We start from the raw sequence: 21,104 nt of genomic DNA, 5'->3' as shown, positions 1-21,104 counted from the left end.
TGAAAAAAAAAACAAGACAATTGGTGATTCGTGTATCGTTTATAGTTGTAAAAAGTAGGATATAGGATTATATATGTACAACTTTAAGGTTACTAATATTATGAATATATGCTATTATCAATTCAGTATTTACATACATTCATTATCATGGATTCAACTTTTGAATTTTTTTTTTTTAAACTATTTCATATCATCCGAGGTGTAATGATGGATAATATAACAAGATTGATGTGTGAAAAGATTTATTCAATGTTTTAATAAGCGATATATGAAAATTTTATATATCGATGATCTCTCTCTCTCTCTCTCTCTCTCTTGAGATTTGTGAATGTATTCAAAACAACGTACTACCAGAATTATTTAAATAAAATTTCTTCAGTAAATAATTTCAAGTTTCTCTTTAGCCGTAATATAAAGTTTCTAATTAATTAATTATTACGTGTAACATTTCTACTTTGATTTCAATTAGCAATTGTTTGCCTTGTTCTCGTCGCGTGATGTGAGATGACAAAAGTGAAAGAAAAATTAAAATTAACGTTTTACCGAGATTGTAAATATAATATATATTGTCTTATAAACATAATGGAAATATTTTGGAATGATAAAAAATTATTTCTACGCTCCTCACAAACAACAACAAAAAAAGAACAAAAAAATATTATGTATACTTCATTATGTAAAATCGTTCAAAATTTGTTTGGTAAAGGTTTGTTGATTTAATATATCCAAGAATTAAACATAATATTTTTTACATTTTCATTTTTTTTTTTTCACAACTCATTTTTTATCGTTCAAGATAATTTTTTCTTTTTGTTTTTTCCTTTATTAATTAATGTTTAAAAATGAATTTATTCTAAGCCTAAAAATGTAGATGAAAAGCATAATTATATTATTTGTATCAGTCTTAAATGTTGAAAAGTATTACAGTTAGTTATACAATTCTGGGATTATCGAGATAGTATTAATAAAATAAAACTTCGTAAAACCAATGTTTAATATAAATTCATTCAAGTTGTGTTTGACTTTAACATTTTATTTTCATTATTTTATAATTATTCCTTTTATACATTGATTTTATTCTGAATATGTAGTAGATAAGCATATGTTTCTTCTATGAATATTATTTTTGTATTATTTTAAAACTACAAAAGGATAATTATACCTTGTATGTATATATTTATATATATATACGTGTTTATTTTGATAACATTTTATAGACAAATATTTTGATAACACTTTTTTATTATTACATCCACATGCTTGTTTGAATGATAGTTTGAATAATTTAATTAATATTGTAACAAATCAAACTAATTAGCGTGTAATTATTTATCACATGTAATGTAATATTAAATAATTACTATTCTATAGAAAGTAAAATGTTCAAGGTATTTAAAACATGTTAAATGACTTTTTAGCGAATGAGGAAATAATATTTTATCAAAAGAAAAAAAGAATAAATGTTTGTAGAATAATAATGATAATAATTAATCATATTATTAATTGTGTGAACGTAATAAAATACATTTTATTGATATTTTTCATGATTTTATATAAATTTATAATATTGTGTATTTGAAATTGGCGCCTTTTTAAATGACACTGGTCCACATTTGGTTATGCATTGTTTCCTACTCGTGATTGGTGTTTCTATTTGAGACGCATGCGCGCTGTGTCAAAGAGTTGCATACAGATTGTTTTTAATATTTTCAAAATGGTTTAATATAATACAAGATTGTGTGATTAATTATTTATATAATAATGGAAAAATATGAGGTTTTAGGACAAGTAGGTGAAGGTTCATTTGGACAGGTGTACAAAGCAAAAAAACGTTCGGATGGTGAAATAGTGGCTTTTAAGGTTATTAGAAAAGTAAGTTGATTTCTTTCTATTGATCATAGCCAGTTTATAAATAACTTAAATATTTTTTGTATCTTCAATTACTACATGGAAATATTTGGATTTCTTACAGCGTGGTAGATCGTCAAAAGAACTTAAAAGTCTACGTCAAGAATGTGAGATTCAACGTCATTTGCATCATCCTAATATTGTACAAATGTTAGATTCTTTTGAAACGGAAAATGAAGTAAGTTTGAAATATTATTTAAATGACATTTACATTTTCATTAAATACTAATTCTTATTAAATTATATTTTTCAGATTGTCGTGGTAACAGAATATGCTGACAAAGAATTATATCAAATATTGGGTAAAGCTGGTCACCTATCAGAAGAAAGAGCTCAAGTCATAGCTTGTGATTTGGTTTCTGCATTATATTATTTACATTCCAATAGAGTTTTACATAGGTTTGTATTTTTGGTAATTCATTATTATATAGACACAATTTTATTTATCTTTCTCATCGGTACAGGGACCTTAAACCTCAAAATGTACTTTTAGAAGCTAATGGAGTGGCCAAATTATGCGATTTTGGTTTTGCACGTAGTATGAGTACTGGTACACATGTACTTACTTCTATTAAAGGTACTCCTTTGTATATGGCTCCAGAACTCATACAAGAACGTCCCTACGATCACAATGTAGATTTATGGTATGTAATTTAAATCCTCTATCATCTTTTAATTATTTAATTAATGATTTATATTATTATAGGTCATTAGGTTGTATAGTTTATGAATTAGTCGTTGGTTGGCCACCATTTCAAACAACTTCTATTTTACATTTGGTTAGACTGATACGTTTTGAAGCAGTCAAATGGCCAGATTTTATTTCACCTAATTGTAAAAACTTTTTACAAGTAAGTATTTTCATAATACTTTGTATTAATAATGTGTACTTTCAATTGTACATGAATAACAATTGTGTTAACTTATGTTTTATTTGGCAGGGATTATTGCAAAAGGATCCATCTCAACGTTTGACGTGGCCTGCACTTTTGGAACATCCATTTGTCAAAGATAGAATCATCATAGTTGGTGGAACAGTGCCTACACCATTTACAACACCATTGTCAGCTAGTCAAGCTAAAGCAAAGCAACAGCAATTACAAAACTTATCAATGAGGGCGACTAATCAATCAAAGTAAGCATCTGCATTAATAGAAACTATAACTTGATTACAAATTTATTGTTTAATATTTTTTAGAGTTCTTGAGAAAGCTGTAGAGAAAGTACAATACCAAGAAAGAAAACTTCGAGAGCAAAGACTGAGAACGTGCATTTCTCAACCACGTTATCCAATGTTTCACCCCCATTGTCAATATGGTTTAAATCCTTGTCAGATTCTTCGTCGCAGTGAACCTAGTGGCACAGATTCGAGTGCTAGCATCGATGTACTTTTGGGAAATCTCAGTTTGCGAGCATCCTTGAGAAGTGATCTACTTGCTGTAGATCATGCACTATGTCAAAGCGATTGTCCTAACACTAACAACAACCAACAAGTGTTTCCAATTGTTAATATTAATTCTAAATCAGTATGTAAAAAATCAAACGACGAGGATCAGAAGAAACCGTGTGAACCTGAAGGATTAAATAAAAATGCTCAAGGTGATGGAGTTAGTGTTGGTCAACAAACGGAAAAATCATCAGAAATTGATCAAATTTCTGGTAACGGTGATTGCAAACAAACTTCTTTGAGTAAAGATTACGAATTAGAATTTGGAAAAGAAAATTTGATTGATAAACACGTAAGATTACCTGATTGGAATCCAAGAGCTGTGGAAAGACCGATTGAAAATGAAGAATGGGTTGCATTTTTACAAAGATCTATGGAAGAAGTAATGGAAGGTGAAGTTGGTTCATTATTGCAACAAAATTGTGTATCAGTTTTTGTTTCACCTTTGAGAAATCAAGGAGCTGGTTATCGAGTTGTCGAATATGTTGCTTGTCTATTATCCTTACCTTTTGTAATATCAGTTTCACGAGAAAATCTTGAAAGTATAGAACGTGTTTATTTGGATGTTCGAGTTGTACCAAATCTGGTTTACGCTATAAAATTGCTTATGTCAGAACGATCTGATGGTGAATCCAATACAACAAATTCTGGGAGTACCAGATCAGCTTCCACATTATCAGCTGATGAATTACAAGCTTTAGAATGTACGATGCTTTTACTCTGTAGATTGGTTTACGTTCAAGAACAATTTCTTACACAATTTTGCGACGCCATATATATTGTTAATGGAATGCCATTATTACAACAATTATTAACTTTGGAAAAAAGAAAGGCACGTGTTGTAGCAGATTTAGTAGCCATATTGAACAACATTTTACGTTCTCAACCAGAGAACGCTGAATTGGTAGAAAAGGTTGTTTTGTATTCAAAAACTCATGGTAAATGTTCAATTATTACTTACATTCTTATCATTTCTATTACATACGTTTTAAATAATATTTTTACTTTCATTTGTTTAAGGAGGTACAGTCGAACAATTTAGCAAACTTCTTACACATCGTCAAGGTGTATTGAGAGCTAGAACGTGTACTCTTGTTAGACTCTTAGGAAGATTTTGTTGTCGAGCATTACAACAGGTTTGGGGTAAATCATTGAAAAATCTTATAGAAAATTTATTACTCGACGAAGAAGAAAACGTCAGACATGTAAGTGAATTGTATTATTTGTTAAATAATATCAAATATTATTATTATTATTCAAAATCAATCATTTTATAGTCTGCTGAAGAAGCGATTGGAGAACTTAAACAATTGACGTATTATAATCAACTGAGTCCTGCTGGTTGAATATACTGATGGTTTATTAATCTATGGAAATTAATAATCGTTATAAAAATGGGTCCAAACGTGTATCACGAATGAATGATCACCAATTTGATAGAACTTTGATAATATCATTGAGAAAAGATTGATATATTTTTTATATAAAACTATATCGTAATTAGATAAACTTAAAATATTCTAGTCTTTACAGAAATTCGTGTTATTTCGAGATTAATAGATCTATTCGTGCGTACTATGATCGGATTCCTACAAGTTAAACAAATTTAAATATTATTATTATTATTATTGTATTTTTTATATAAAAGAAAAAAAAAATTAAACAACAGTTTATATTTTACTTACAAAAAATATCATTGAAGATTATTTTCATTACAAATCCAATGAGGACCAATTAAATGAAAGATCTTCCTCGGATTCACTGGCAGTACTTACTTCTGGTTCACGATTATCACATTCGTCTTTGTACATTGCTTGTAATTTTTCCACGTCGATTTTACTGAGTCCGTTACGTTGGCCGATTTTTGCATCCTCGACCTGTAAAGAAGTTTATAAATCATCATGACTGATCAATCGATCCTACCACCGATCCTGTCATTTATGAAATGCATTTTTTTTTTATTTCAAGGTATCCTTTTTGATTTTTTTACCTTTGGTGTAATAGTTGCCTCGCCGTTAACTGAAAATGCGTGTGCACTGTAATGCATCACGCTGGAATAATCGTAAGACGAACCAAAATCTGTTACGGTATCTCGATCGTATTTTTCAAAATTATGTTCCTTTCCTGTAAAAAGAATTTATTATTTATAATGATTAGTATTTTTTATTATTTTCTGACTAAATTGTATTCAAGTTTCAGTATTCAGTATTCAATTTCTATAATATATTTAATTTCATAATTAATAATAGGATTTAGTTTTGCAATTTTCAATATATAAAATATATAAAAAAAATTTATACCGCCATCAGTTAGAATCTTATCAAACTAACAGAGATAATCATGATTCTTTGTTAATAAACAAATAATTCGCAATAAAATAATATTGCGAACTATCCTATCTTTCAAGTTGGATGAAATTGCACACAGTGTGGAAAATTTTATTCAAATTGGTTCAGTAATTTAAGAGTCCATTGAGGACAAACAACGTGACACGTAATTTATATATATAAAATATGTAAATATAAATAAATAAAAAATATATAAAATTAAATATTTATTTAATAATATAAATTTATTAATAAAAATTAATAATAATAATAATTATTATTCTTATATTTAAACTAAATTAATTGAAAATAAAACCGAGTTCCCTTTCTAATTCAAAATTATAAGAAAATGAAAAGATCATATGCATATATAAATATATAATAATAATAATAATATCCCATAAAAGCAAAAATACCATTGTCTGAAATGCAATACATACCTGGTTTTATGTTGTCCCAGTGTATTACGACCCATTCGTCACGGTTCGCTGCACTCTGTTGGTGATAAAATCCTAAAGCGTGCATCAACTCGTGAACAACGACACCATGCCTTACACATCCGTCAACTTGCAAGTTTAATACCTGTCCTTTACCATGACGACCCACCATGGACCAACATCCAGAACTTTTACCTTGTATCCGGACATAATCAATATCGGATTCTTTGTATGGTCGAAAACGTAAACAACTTCTAGTGTGATATTCTTTTATTGCATCTTTTATCACTTCGATATCTGATCGATCTGATGATAAACAAACATTAAATACAAACAACAAATTTAATTATTAAATCAATTAATGTTGTTAATATAATTATAAAATGAACATGTGTGTTTATGGTTGTTAAAAAATAGGATTAAAATGATAAAACAACTCAACTTTTTAATAGAATTTGTTGTTGTTTTTTTTTTTTTTTGAAATTAATTAGAGATCAAACACAATTGTAATTATTTTGTACATTTTCTTTTTCTTTTTATATCTTTACAAATTAATTTATTTATTGTTGATTATATGTAGTTAAATAATTTCAATGCATTTGTGTGAATATTATGTAATAATAATTTTTATTTAATATTTTCATTTTTATTGTGTTGATTTGCATTGATTCAAATTTTGTTTTTATTGTTGTTGTAATTTTAATCATTGACACTTTGTTTTACTTACCAAAATCTTCTTCTTCAATGTAATAAGGTACAGTTGCATTAGGCCAACGAGTTGTAGTATCCAAAAGACCATTTCTATTGTTACCTTTATGATTTAAAGGTAACATTATGTCACCTTGATAAAGTCCACTCAATTCCCATATATTTTCTGGATCTTCTGGTTTCCATGAGTTTATTCTTCTTGCTGCCAACAAACAATAATTCCTAATAATCATAATTTTATATTTAACATATCCCAATTAATTATCTCATTCAAATTATTCATGTTATTGTTAGAAATATTATTTACAATTTTATTTATCACATTCAACATGATTCAATTAATTGAAAATATGAATTATAATCTTTCACATTTTTCTTTAAAACAAAACAAAACAAAAAATTCTTACCAATTTCTTCATGATTATGTCCATCCTCGAATCGTCCTTGATTCCTTGGTTCAGGTGGTATCGGATGTCCGTGAGATCCTCGATGACTTTTTGAAGGAAATCCGGTGCATATTGCAACCAGTATCGTAAATAATAATACTTGTAAAGTAGTAGTAGTCATCGTTATGACAATTCTTCAAAAACTGACGATAGTTTATAGACAAAATGTCCTTTTATATACTAACCGAGAATGATTATTGTTGTTTTAATCACGGAAGGACTACTTCCCTGATAATACGATATGTAAAACAGGTGTGTGTGTAGCCTATTTTAAATAACAAAAAAAAAAAACCTTACAGTAGGTAGGTGTGAATAACAATGCGTTTTATTATCGAGTGGTTTTAAAAGTAACGAACGGTTGCTAAATGTTATCGATTTCATCGAATACCACTGATTTATATATATATATGTGTGTGTGTATGTATATCCTTTCTAATCCTATTTTTTATTTTGCTTCATAAAACGTGTAATTGCATTGATATTAATCAACCTATCTAGTTTGATATCTTCAAGATGCAATCAGCAAACTTTTACGGCGCAAATAAGATCAACGTGTTCTTTCTTCTATGTTATTGTAAGTAATTAACCGATAATAAATTTATCTATATGAATGTGTTTATGTCTATGTGTAAGTGTGTGTATGTGTGTGTGTTAATAAAAGAACAAAGTACACTTTCGTATCATTGACAAAACGTGCAAATGTTTATAAATGTTTTATGTATACGTTTCCTTCTTTTTCTTTTTCGTTAGTTGGTTTGACTAACACATGAACAAAACTAGAACACTAAGTTTGACTTTTATTTAGGTCGAAAATCATTTGATAAGAGGGTAGAATGTGAACTGAATTTCAATTCTTTGCTTTTATCGTATTTCTTGACGTTAGCACGATTTATCGTATTTTTATGAAACTCGGTTTTCTAAATTTAATTAAATTCATTTTTACAAACCAAAAAGAGAACATATTTTTTTTTTCTAAAATAAACGTAAATGTTAAATAATAATTTGTTAATTAAATAAATGAAAAAGATTGTTAACATTTGTAATATGAGAATTTGATCAGGGTGTTCACAAATGACAACAGGGTCTCACAATCAGTCCGATACACACGTCTTTAAGTCAATGAATTATCTTATACCGATTATAAATTGAGATATAAACTCTCCTATCTTTCAAGTTGAATAAAACTACACACAGTGTGCAAAATTTGATTCAAATCGGTTCAGTAGTTTAGGAGTTCATTGCGAACAAACAACGTGACACGTAATTTATACATATTAAGATTTACGGTTTGTTTTAAGGTTTAGGTCAGAATTATTACTGACACATAGTATTAACAAATTTCTAATATTAAACCCCTAATGTGTTTAATATTCATCAATTCAACAAATCAATCAACATACAAATTAAAAGTTAAAACCATGAAACATATTACAAAGATGTGAATATATTTTTGTAAGTTATATCAACGTCAAATGATTTCAGACATTGAGATCAAAAAAAAAAAAAAAAAAGAAAAGAAAAGGAAAAGATAATAATATAAATAAAAATTAAAAGAGAAAATAAATAAGATACGACCACGATAATATCTTTCAATGTGCTAGATACAAATCAATCAATTCAATGTCTCTAATCATTTGACAATCATTATTTCGATCTGTCTGTTGTGTTCATCCAAATTGAGAAGAAAAAGTTAGACGAGAGACTGATACGATACGATCCAATCTCTTATAAATCTTTCTTTCTTGTTTTTTTTTTCTGCAGTTGAATGCCCAAAAAAAAAAAGTACAGTGGAAATAAAATAATAAAATAAAAGAAATGATGATAAAAATAAAATCTAAAAAAAGAAGCAGAAACATTTTGTCTGTGTCCTGTAGACCTTGTGCATGTGTGTTGTGTATGTGTGTATGTGTGTGTAGGTAGAAAAGAAGCTGGTCATAAGAAAGAGGCGCCCGATCGAATCTCCGGCATCCCGAATGCTCGAGGCAAACACTCAGATGTGGGTCAGAATGATTCGGTAGCCGGCCGCGTAATTCAGTACATCGGTATATTATCTTCTTCATCGTTTCGTGTGCCTTTCCCTCTGGGCCTCTCCACCGAGAACGGGCCCCACCAACAACGGTGGACCTCACATCCTTTTTATCTTCCTTCTTCTTTCCTTTCTTCTTCTTCTTCTTCTTTCCTTCTTTATTTTCATGTTTCTTTTTTTTCTGTTCTTTCTTCATCTTCACCTTCATATTCATCTTCATCATTATTTTCTATTATTTATTATTTCTATTGTTTTTATCTTGGTTGATCTACAATCATCTTCATTTTCCTTTTCTTTTTATTTTTTTTTTTACTTTCTTTCTTCATTTTCACCTTCACCTTCATCTTCATCTTCACCCTTATTTTCTATTTCTCTAATATTTTTCTTTTTTCTTATATTAGTTAATCAACAATCATATTAATCTTCTTTCTTTTTTCCTTTTCTTTTCCTTCTCTTCATCTTCACCTTCATCTTCAGCCTTATCTTCAACTTCATCTTCATTTCTTTTTCTTTTTCTTGATTGTTTTAGAACAAGACAGTAGAACCAACATCAATAGCAATTGTATTTTTTATTGACTATTACTATTACTTTTTTCTTCTTCAATTCTTTGCCACAATTCTCAGAACAGAGATGAGAAGATGAAGAAGGTGAAGATGAAGAAGAAGAAGAAGAAGAAGAAGCTGAGGCCACGTACGAGAGAGGCGAGAGAAAAAGGCGTGCAATTATAATCGCGTGAAATTAACGGTTGCGATTACGTGCCTCAGATGATGATGAACCATCGTATCTTTGGTTAATGTCTCGTTTCTTCTTACGACCCACAAATATTCATGACGAATTATTATACCTCTTTGGATAAACACTTCCGGTTCAAAGTGAACTTATGTTTCGAACAGTAATGTGATTTATTTTCATGGCTTTTTTTCCCCTTTTTTTTTTGCTTTAAGTTAAGGAAGGGAAGAGTAGACTTTATTTGGATGATTGTTTTTTGACCATAAGTTCAGTTTGTTTTTTAGGTTTTGATTGTTGCAATCTGTTATCAAATCTCAAATGTCTCAAATCAATAGGAATCTAAGGGTTCGTTAGAAAACTTTAAGTTGCTAGGTTTTAAACCACACCACACGTACATTCATACACCTAAAGAGGTGAAGCAAAAAAGAAAAAAAGAAAAAGAAATATGAAAAAAAAAAGGAAGGCAAGATAGTCGTGTCCTCTCTTTGCGTATAGTCGTGGCCGAAAATCTCGAAGGCAGAAAATTGAAGGCAAGGCCATTGACCGTGGCGTTCCAGATTCGGGTAGGAACGCGTTCCTCGTAGCCTAAATTCTAACCGGACTTCTTGGAACCTCAAATGCGAACAAGAATGACTCTTTCACGCTTCATACGGGGAGGGAGTTTGACTTTTACGAGTATCTAACGAAAAAGATGAAAGATGATGACGATGATACCCCTTTTGGCACATTCCTTTTATCTCCTCAACTCTTTCATAAACCCTTTTCATAAACCTATCCCTTCTTTCAAACCCTTTTTTCACCTATCCGATCAATACACTTGCGAAACTAATCCTAATGAACTTGAAAATGATTTGTTTTTTTGGCTTAGCACTGTTAACTTGTTGAAAATTTAGAATTGCATAATTTGGATACGGAAATTGGTACACCAATTTGTAAAAAGAAACAATTTAATTACGTTATTTGTTAATTAAAAAATTCCTATTGCACAAATGGTATATTTTATTGTGCTATGATTTTTGCTGAGGATGAAAGTACCATTTGGTTAAATTGTTGAAAACTTAGACTTGCATAATTCCAATACAGAAACTGCTACACCAATTTGTAAAAAACCATAAGTTAATTGCATTATTTGTTAATTAAAAAACTTCTATTGCATAAATGATATATTTTATTTTGCTATGACTTTTGTTGAAGATGAAAGTACCATTTGGTTAAATTGTTGAAAACTTAGACTTGCATAATTCCAATACAAAAACTGCTACACCAATTTGTAAAAAACCATAAGTTAATTGCATTATTTGTTAATTAAAAAATTTCTATTGCATAAATGATATATTTTTTTTTGCTATGACTTTTGCTGAAGATGAAGGTGCGTGTCATTTTTCTATCGGTTGTGACAGAAATGATTTTAAAAAATACGATTAGTTTATTTAATATTTTTTTTTGTATGTTAGATCGCGATCGAAAAAAAACTTAATTCGTAAACGAATTATGATACTTTGTATGTGTATATGTATGTGTATGTGTGTGTGTGTGTCCGAATTGGTTAACTCGAGATACCTGTCAAGATCAACGCTTTACGATGCCAATGTAAATTCTTCGATCTCGCGACAGCTCGGCGCCAAAAGATCGCTGTGTAATTTGCGGTGAAATTGCGATTGGATCGCTCGTAAATTTCATTGGATGCACGCAAACCAGATGAGTAGGAGGAGGAGAAGAAAAAGGTGGTGGTGGTGGTAATGGCCAAGGGGAGGGGGGAGGGAAAGAAGGAGGAGTAGGAGAAGGATCAAAATGAAGCCGCGTTAAAACAAGCGTATTGTCACGTACGATAATAAAATAAAGAGTCCCATGATAAAAATTGCAATTGTAAGAAATTATTTGTTTAAATTATCGTCCAATTTATAACTGGAAATATTTTTATTTATTTTTGAGTAATTTTATTTGTTCAAATCGTTGCGCAACCAATTGCGAGAGGTTTCGTTTTTGTTTTATTGTGTTTTTGCAACTTTGTGATACTTTGTTGTATTTTGTGGTATTTCCTTTGTTTTTTTTTTATAATTTGCCGCATTATGGTTGATATATATATACTTAATTGCATAATAGCCTATTTGATCTTACAACTTTGTTGAATGTTTTTGTTTCCTTTTCACTCTTCAATCTTCCATCGTATTTTCGGTAAATCACACATAATTGAATAAAAAAATTGTTAAATTCTCTTTTAAGAGAGAGAGAGAGGAGAGACTTTGTGTACAACCGACATGATATTTTAACCGCTATTATGTTAACTCACACTACCATAATACTACGTGCATGTAACCGCATCTTTAAACGTAGGTGAATCACTTATGGTGAAGTTTCACTTGCTCCACGGTGTATATAGGTTTACTTCATCAACCAATTTTTCTTCTTCTTATTTTGATTTTTATTTAAAGAAAGTCTTACACCTATCATATTACCCGGAACGAAAAATTGATCCACCAAGGTACCCTCTCAAAAGTTTCATCTTTTGTAAAACTTTTGCTTAAGTGTTTTTAATTAAATTTTCAATTATGCGAATCTTATTTTTATAATATTTTAATTTAAAATATATAAAAAGAAACAAATGAAAGATTGAATGACGAAAAATGGAAAGAATAAAAATGTTTCTTATTTTATTCAAAATTTGGGCCTTCAATTGCACGAGGAGTTCAACAAAGAAGATGAATAATAAAAAGACAAATTCTTTTGTAGCAAAATGTTAAAATATTGTGTTACTTCGTTGTGATGAATTTTTTTTTAAGGTTATCATCGTCATTTCAATCAACCGATACGATTTTGTAGAATCTATCAGAGTTGAAGTATCCGATACACACACCTCTTGTTGAGTGGTACATTCTTAAAGGTGGAAGGTGAGTTGGAGAAGTAAGCAAAGCATTCAAGCAAGCAAGCAAGCAAGCATTCAAGCAAGCTTCGAGAGCATGTTTCGAAGTGCGATATTGCGACGACGGAGATATTTTTAGCTGCACAACAGTTAACCTCTTTATCCTGCTTTACGATCCTCGAAGAACGCAGCACGTCGATCTTTTCTGCGGTACCATTTTCTTTCTTTCACATATTATTATTATTAATAAATATTCTAATAATTAATTCATTGATGATTCACAAATGATTCTTTATATTGTTAATAATTTATCGATCATAATTAATCGATTTATCATAAATTTATTCTGTAATCTGTAATCCTTTTTGCAAACCAAAACTGGAACGATCCGGAACGATCCGGACATGCATGAATTTTTAACAAAAATGAATTTAACCTTTTTGTTTAAAAAAAAAAAAACGAAATTCAATATTTGATCCTTCGTTCTTTAGTTTAATTTCTTTTTGTTTTTACAGTATAACAGTCATATTACAATTGATACTTAAATATCGTAAACTAATCTGTAAACTGTAATCTGTAATCCCATTTTTTACAAACCAAACCTAACCTAACCAAACCAAACCAAAAGAATCCCCCCACTCCTTAAAAAAATGTAAAAAGAAAGAAGGATCGATTTACTGTAAACTAATCTGTAAACTGTAATCTGCAATCCCATTTTTTACAAACCAAACCAAACCAAACCAAAAGAGTCCCAAAAAATAAAAAGAAAGAAAGAATATAATTACAGTCATATTACAATAAATATTTAAAAACAAAATACTTATCGATCGTAATTAATCGATTTATCATAAATTACATGTATAATCTGCAATTCCATTTTTTACAAACCAAACTAAACCAAACCAAACCAAACCAAAAGAGTCCCCCCCAAAAAAAACCAAAAGAAAGAAAGAAAGAACTCTCGAGTTTTCGAATATCGTACTTTCACGAGTCCGAGGGCCATCGATAGGTAGATGATTATTTTTATCTTTCTTTCTTTATTTTTTTTTTTTTTTAATTTTTTTCGCTTGCCAAGAGAACACACACACACACACACACCCATATACACGGACCCAAACGCTTGAGATATCTCATGGAGAATCCTCCAAAGAAAAAAGAGGAGGCATCAGCATCAAAATCAGCATCAGCATCAGCATAAGCATCAGCATCAGCAATAACAGAACACAGGAGGTGTGTATGGTGGTAGTGGTGGTGGTGGTGGTAGTAGAGAAATGCCGTAAAGGATCTCTCGTAGCGGGCCCGTACACCTCCTCCGGTAAACGTCCAAGTCCCTCGTGAACCACTGACCCACTGGGACCACTCCGGACCATTAGGACCAACTCGAGGATGTATTTCGGTAGTGAGTAAACTCGGCGAACAGCTCCGGACGTTTTCTTGGTTCATTGAACCTTTCCTTTCCCTCTCTCTCTCTCTCTCTCTCTTTCTCTCTCTCATTCTCTTTCTCTTTCTCTCTTTTTTTTCCCTTCTCTTTATTCTGAGCTCACAGTGGCGCCCACGGCTTTCAAACGGTCGTCAGACTTCTTTGCGTGTTACATGCGAATTACTACTACTACTACTACTACTACTACTACTACTACTATACAAAATGACACGTTGTTGATACACAAAAATATTTATTGTAATATTTAATAGATTTGTTTTATTTGTTTATTAATTCATTGACTTTTTTTGTCAATTTCTAACCTCAAATTAAAACAAACAAGTTTGGATTTTTAATCAATAATTTAATCATCAGCCCTAGTTATCAACAACCTTTTGATAAAATGAAATCTTGTGAAAGATTCTTTTGACTAATAGCAATTAACATAAAAATATATGGAATATTTTCCTAAGAAAATATTTGCACAATTAAAAGCATTACGGTCAGACCCAAAAGAGTCTCTGAGTCTTCCTTCGAGGAGTCTTCATCTTTATATTGATCCTTGGTACACATGAAATATCTTTAAACAAACAAAAAAAAATATATGAAATGTTGAGTGAAACATTGAATGTTTGAGAAGAAACATCAGTTAACTTTTTGCGATACAAAATTTCTGATAATAAAATAACCCTTTGCATTCAAATTTGATTGAGTTTTAAATAAAACAAAATTGATAGATTTTTATTAATAAAAATATTATTATACATAATGTAAAAACGTAAAATATATTGAAAATGTTTTGCATAAATAAAACGAAATATAAAATGATGAAAATGCAACTATTGCAATATTTCAGGGTTGGGACTAAAAATATCCCACTTAAATGCATTACGGTGCATTAAAACGGTGGGACACTTAATTATCTTTATTTTATCTAATTATCTATATTTTATAATTATTATAAAATAAATTAACACTTGTAATCCTCCCATCGTACTTCAAAGTTAAGTTCAAAAATAATTTAAATAATACATCAATTATGATTAATTATTATTCGTCAATTAATAAATAATTGACACGACTAATTTATCTAATAAAATTTGCATCAAATTTATTTTTATTTAAATAATAATAAAAAAAACACACAATAGGATCATCAGATAGAAACAGGAAGAATACTCGGGAGGTTGAAGGTTGCTGTTGTGCGAGCACGTGGCCAATGGGCCGTTATCTAGCGGGGCCGTATACGAGGGCCTTGTGCGAGCCCCTACCGCTTTATAAAACGACCCGATCATTGGTTGAAGCTTCCCCACTCTCTTCCATTCTTTCTCTTCTTCTTCTTCTTCTTCTTCTTCTCGTTCGTTTAACACGTTGAAGAAAATGGTTTGGTGGTGGGGTAAGGAGGAAAGGGAGGGAGGGAGGGGAGGGAGGAATAGCACGCCTTCGCCATTCGGTCATACACCTGTGAGAGTGAAAGTGTCCTCCGTACCCCACCACCAATCTTCTCTCAACAGAACTCGAACTCCACCAACGCCTTCCTTCGACTGAAGCCAATGTCTTCTTGCCTGTCCTAAGTGACTGGCCCATCTGCACAGGCCCAAAGTCTCTTTCTCTCCAACTCGAACCATCATCAGTCCCCCCATCATCCCCCCCTTCTCCCTCCCTCAGACCCCAACAATCTCTCCGAAACCAGTTAAATCGAGTTATTTATAATACGATGATTATTTGGATTTTTTTACTCTGCATTTTGTAAGATTTATTTTACACGATGGGGGTAATTGGGCCTTGCAATAATTATTGCTAAGTATTATAATTATTATTAAATACAAATAAATGTATAGGACGAACTAATGAATCGAAATGTTAACCAAAAAAAAAAAAAGAAATTAAAAGAAATGAAAAATGAAGCAACTGTGATGTATGAAGGGCCTCATTAAAAATCATAAATCGTATTGAATTATTTTATTTTTTTTTTGGTTCTTTTTCCTTTTCATTTCTGCAAGATTGGTAGACGTAAGCGTGAAAGCATTGACGTGACACCTACCTTGGTCTCTTGAGAAGAACTTAAGATTTATGTCGTAGCATAAATAATGTGGTCTCTGCTACGAGACTTGTCGAACGCCGTTAGCGTACTGACCCGGCTCTCCTGAGGACCCAAAAAGAATAAAAAAGCAAAAAAAAAAAAAAACAGTTCAAAGAAAAGATTCCTCAAACATCTCCTCCTCCTCTTTCATTGGTTCAATGCTTTGCTAAAAGATTCTCTTTTCTCTTTTTTGAGAGTTTGAAACAAAACAAAAAAAACAAATGATAACCTCAAATGATATTTCATATGAAAATTGAGCACCTCTGGATGAAGAACAAGTCAAATTGTTATGGGACAACAAGTATAACCTTTGGATGATCATTCATTATCATAAATTCGCATTAGAAATTTCGTTAATAGACAATATCGCGAGTCCCGCATGCTGATGAGTCCGGGAAAGCTTCAACTTTCGAGTACATCGACCCCAGAATATATTCAACCAAGAAATACATTTCAACGTCTTTCCTATATCGATCTCTCGATCTTTCAAACGATATTTTGCAATTTTATTCTTTTTTTTTTTTCTTTTCATTCAAATTTCGTTTCCATTTTTGTCTTTTTCTTTTTTTTAACTTAACTTCTTTGTAATATTATTTCGTATTTATTTGTTGTAAACATTATTAGAAATAAATGACTAAACAAAAAAAAAATGAAACAGAAAAATTAAGGTTTCGTTTTATATTGGGTTCTTGAAGAAATTGTTTTTGTTTTTTTTTAATTTTATTTTTATAAATAAATTTCTTTATATATTTCTTTAATAATAAAACTTATAGGGTATTTCTCTCGATCACGAAACAACTTTCCACTTTCTTTTCCATACTTCTCGATTCTTTTCACTTCCTGATATCTTTTCGATAATAATAAATTCGTATTCATTGATTACGATTAATTCATTTTATAATTATATATATGAAAATTATCAATTCCTATCTGCAAAATTAAGTACAAATTTACAAATGAACGAACAAATATTTCATAGATAATAATCGTCTCATTGTCAGATTAAAACAAAAAGTCTTTTTAAATTTTATCAGAACAGTCCACGTCATTTTGAACACCTGCAGACACCTGTTCTAATTTCTAAAAGTCTTTTCAATTAATTAATTGCTCAAATATCATTTTTATTCATTAAATATAATATTTGTTTTGAGGTTAATTCGTATCATCACAATTACTGTTAAACATTGCAGCTTTTCAAATTTTACCAGAACAGTCCACGTCATTTTGAACACCTGTAGACACCTGTTGCAATTTCTAAAAGTTCTTTAAATCAATTAATTGCTCAAATATCATTTTTACTAATTAAATATAATATTTGTTTTTGAGGTTAATTCATATCGTCACAAGTTGTTGTTAAACGTTGCAGCTTTTTGGATTTTATCAGAACAGTCCACGTCATTTTGAACACCTGTAGACACCTGTTGCAATTTCTACAAGTTCTTTAAATCAATTAATTGCTCAAATATCATTTTTACTAATTAAATATAATATTTGTTTTTGAGGTTAATTCATATCGTCACAAGTTGTTGTTAAACGTTGCAGCTTTTTGGATTTTATCAGAACAGTCCACGTCATTTTGAATACCTGTAGACACCTGTTGCAATTTCTACAAATTCTTTAAATCAATTAATTACTCAAATATCCTTTTTATTCATTAAATATAATTGTTTAGTTGTTGTTCAATTCGTATCGTCACAAGTTGTTGCTGTTAACGTTGTATTTTTATTATTTTTAAAATGGCGAACTCTTTGAGCATAGCTGTTTTAGTCAAAACGATTTGGAAGGTATTCTTTCATGGTCGATTTCACGCATTCGCCGCACCTTTGGATTCGAGATTCGACGGTGCCACCGCGATGAAGAAACTTTCTTTCCGCGGTGTACGGTTTCTTCCTGTGTGTAGTTTGGTTACGGAATCGATGCGGTAGGTCGAAAAACTCATTTTCGTACCCTTTTTTTTTTATTCCCTTTCTTTCCAGTACCCACACCCCCACCTTTCTCATTCTAAAACTCCCCCTCTTCTTTCACTCAACATCTTCAGAAACATTGCACAGGCATTATTGTTGTGTTCAATTATAGGTTAGGTCTTAAAAAATGATTAGGTTATGTTTACTTTGTGAAAAAAGTAAGCCTAAAATCATGTTCAAATTGTAATTAATACCAAAGAATGAGAGAAGGGGTCTAAATTGGGTCTAACATGGGTCTAAATTGAAAGTTCACTCAACCCATAGTGTCGTATTGGATTTATTATAAAAAGGTAAGGATGATTTTTTTTTTGAGAACGATGTAACGAAATATTTTCATTCCAAGACTTGTCGAGTTACTTCACGGGATTGAATAATTTTAAAAATAGTCAAGAGAAAATAAAAAACTAAATGGTAACCAATATTCCGGTCCCCAGAGAAGGGGGACCGTAGTCTGGAATCAAAAGTTCATTGAACTCATTGTCTCTTATTGTAATATCTTTACGAGAATTAATCTTCAAAATAATCTGACATCTGTAAATTTGATTTACAAGAATGTAAAGAAAGAAAGATTAGATTAAAAGTTAGGTTATGTTACTGTTCTATTCGATTGGGTGTTGCAACTGTGCGAAATCTTTCGATCCTGTTATTGGATTATTATTGGAAGGTAAGGTTTTGGGATGTCGTAACTGTATTTCATAATTCCACAAATGGTTTTTTCTTACAACCTATCATAAAAATATTCAGATAACCTAAAACAGATAGCAGGATTATGATTTTGATCCTCCTCCTATTACCATATTGAATTATTGTATACCTAAACATTAAATATTCCTAAATTCAAAAGTTTTCGGTGTCTTGTAATTGTGCAAGATGTTAAATCCATCTATGGTTACTGTAAATCAGTGGTTGCCAAACTTTTGGGTCCTACCATCCCCCTTTTCAGAAACAAAATATTATTTAGGGCCTCCTGGAAATGAATTTATTTTCAATTTAGCAAATAATAGGAAATAAATATGCATTAATGTTTCTACAGTTCCTCTGAATCGTTGCAGCACTCACCAGGGGGCGGTGGTACCCACTTTGGGAATCACTGCTGTATAATATATATATAGTAAAGGATTAAATATAGGAAGGTAAGGTTTTGGGTGGCGTAACAGAATTTTATAATTCCACGAGTGGTCAGGCTACTCTTTGCATGGGACGGGCACGACTACTAGAAAGGGTCGACGACCGTGTTCCAACGCATAAAATGGGGTACGAACTCTCAGTCGTATATGGTTGAGTTCGCAAGAACAACTTACATATACATATACATATTATATACGTTGTAGTAATGTCGTTACACCTCGTTTACAATCGTACACCTAAACGTCTTTCAGGCTCTCTCAAAAGAGAAAGAGAGAACGAATGAAAAAGTCGTGAGCACAATAAACGAGTACTCGGGCGCAACGTGAACGTGGCCTCGCGAACGGGACGAGCCGGTAAAAACGGACGAATCGTTGCTTCGGTGGGGTAGGCCCGGGTCCGCTCTCTCTAAAATCCTGAATCGTTAACGTGTCTAAAAAAAGAACTTCAAAAGAAAGAAAGAGAAAGAAGAGAGTAGTGTCATCGTTTATAATTGACTTGTCAAGATTGATCCGTTTTTATAAGAATTCATATTATTATTATTATTATTATTATTATTATTTATAAATAATATAAGAATATGTGTTGCATGTGTTTTGTAAATCCTTAATGAGTTTATTTATTGGTTATGATTGATTTGTATCGTATTTTTATATTTTAATTTGTTCCATAATAAAGTAATGTTGCTCTATAACCTCAAAATTCAAACAAATCAATTTTTCAAACAAGTTTTTATTATTATTATTTAATTAAATATAATTCATTACGTTATCAACAATCTTTTTTTATCAACTATGCAAAATTTTTATCATCAATCGGTTTTTTCATTAAAATATTAATATGAACACGCTTGACTTGCGTAGTAACGACGCCATTACTTTTAGGTAACCCTAATATAATTTTAAATATATATTAATTAAATCAATAAATTATTATAAATTAATATTATTAAAAAATGCAGACAGATGTTATAAACGATCGATGATGACCACAATGAATTTTGTTTAATTAAATGAAAAATAAAATCGAGGGGGGGGGGTGTTCAGATGAAATTGATTTGTTTCTTTCTATTTTAATTTTTTTTTTTTCGACAAAAATCCCTAACCTACGCGCACCATATTTCACGCAGCATCATCTTTCGCGCCTTTTTACGTGACGTCAGCATTGAGAAATCGGCATAGCCTGTCACACACGACTATAATCGCGCGCCTCAAGCCAACCGATTCTCTTTTTTCTTTTTCTTTTTCTTTTTTTTTCTTTCTTTTTTTTGCTCTCCACCTCTTTCTCCTTTTCATCCTTCTCTTTCACCACTTTACTTTTTTCTATCTCTCTTTCGAGACACGTAGAGATTGGGGTTAAGAATGCCGGGCATTACTATCGACGTTTGGTCGTTAACTTCAGAAACAAAACGAGTATTAGAGAAAGAGAAAGAGAGAGAAATAAAAATTGGAAAGGTTTTTTCGGCTTATCGAATGTAGATGGGATGATGATCTTTGAAAGATTATTTTTTTCAGATGTAAATTCAAGTTCCTAACCTGTTTCGGTGTTTAAATTCTAATGGGAAATGATTTTTTTTTAGCAAGATTTCAAATTATTTTCAAAACTTGGACACCAAAATGACAA

The 21,104-nt window shown here is 30.7% G+C and overlaps 2 protein-coding genes across 3 annotated transcripts; one reads left to right on the top strand and one right to left on the bottom strand.

The window, feature by feature from the left end:
* Positions 1 to 988: 988 nt before the first annotated feature.
* Positions 989 to 4,944, top strand: fu (STKc_STK36 domain-containing protein fused). 2 transcript variants are annotated; one of them, XM_015325621.2, is made up of 9 exons: positions 989 to 1,872; positions 1,973 to 2,086; positions 2,162 to 2,307; positions 2,373 to 2,552; positions 2,615 to 2,759; positions 2,850 to 3,043; positions 3,107 to 4,293; positions 4,376 to 4,560; positions 4,633 to 4,944. In XM_015325621.2, exons 1-9 carry the CDS (start codon positions 1,762 to 1,764, stop codon positions 4,699 to 4,701), a joined length of 2,331 nt encoding a protein of 776 aa, XP_015181107.1. In that variant the 5' UTR covers positions 989 to 1,761; the 3' UTR covers positions 4,702 to 4,944. The 2 variants fall into 2 exon arrangements, with proteins under 2 accessions (XP_015181107.1, XP_015181108.1); XM_015325622.2 differs by lacking the exons at positions 989 to 1,872; positions 1,973 to 2,086 and having other exon boundaries at positions 2,166 to 2,307; positions 2,402 to 2,552.
* Positions 4,817 to 12,694, bottom strand: LOC107068834 (seminal metalloprotease 1). The gene is made up of 6 exons (XM_015325623.2): positions 7,235 to 12,694; positions 6,847 to 7,029; positions 6,123 to 6,425; positions 5,346 to 5,479; positions 5,041 to 5,232; positions 4,817 to 4,944 (listed from the first exon to the last, which is right to left on the bottom strand). Exons 1-5 carry the CDS (start codon positions 7,392 to 7,394, stop codon positions 5,068 to 5,070), a joined length of 945 nt encoding a protein of 314 aa, XP_015181109.2. The 5' UTR covers positions 7,395 to 12,694; the 3' UTR covers positions 4,817 to 4,944; positions 5,041 to 5,067.
* Positions 12,695 to 21,104: the final 8,410 nt, after the last annotated feature.

This window comes from Polistes dominula, unplaced genomic scaffold, assembly GCF_049000335.1.
Source record: "Polistes dominula isolate Pdom_NZ unplaced genomic scaffold, Pdom_raw_medaka contig_19, whole genome shotgun sequence".
NCBI lineage: Eukaryota > Metazoa > Arthropoda > Insecta > Hymenoptera > Vespidae > Polistes > Polistes dominula.
Note: the sequence above shows the minus strand (reverse complement) of the source record. Positions and strands in the feature narration are given on the sequence as shown.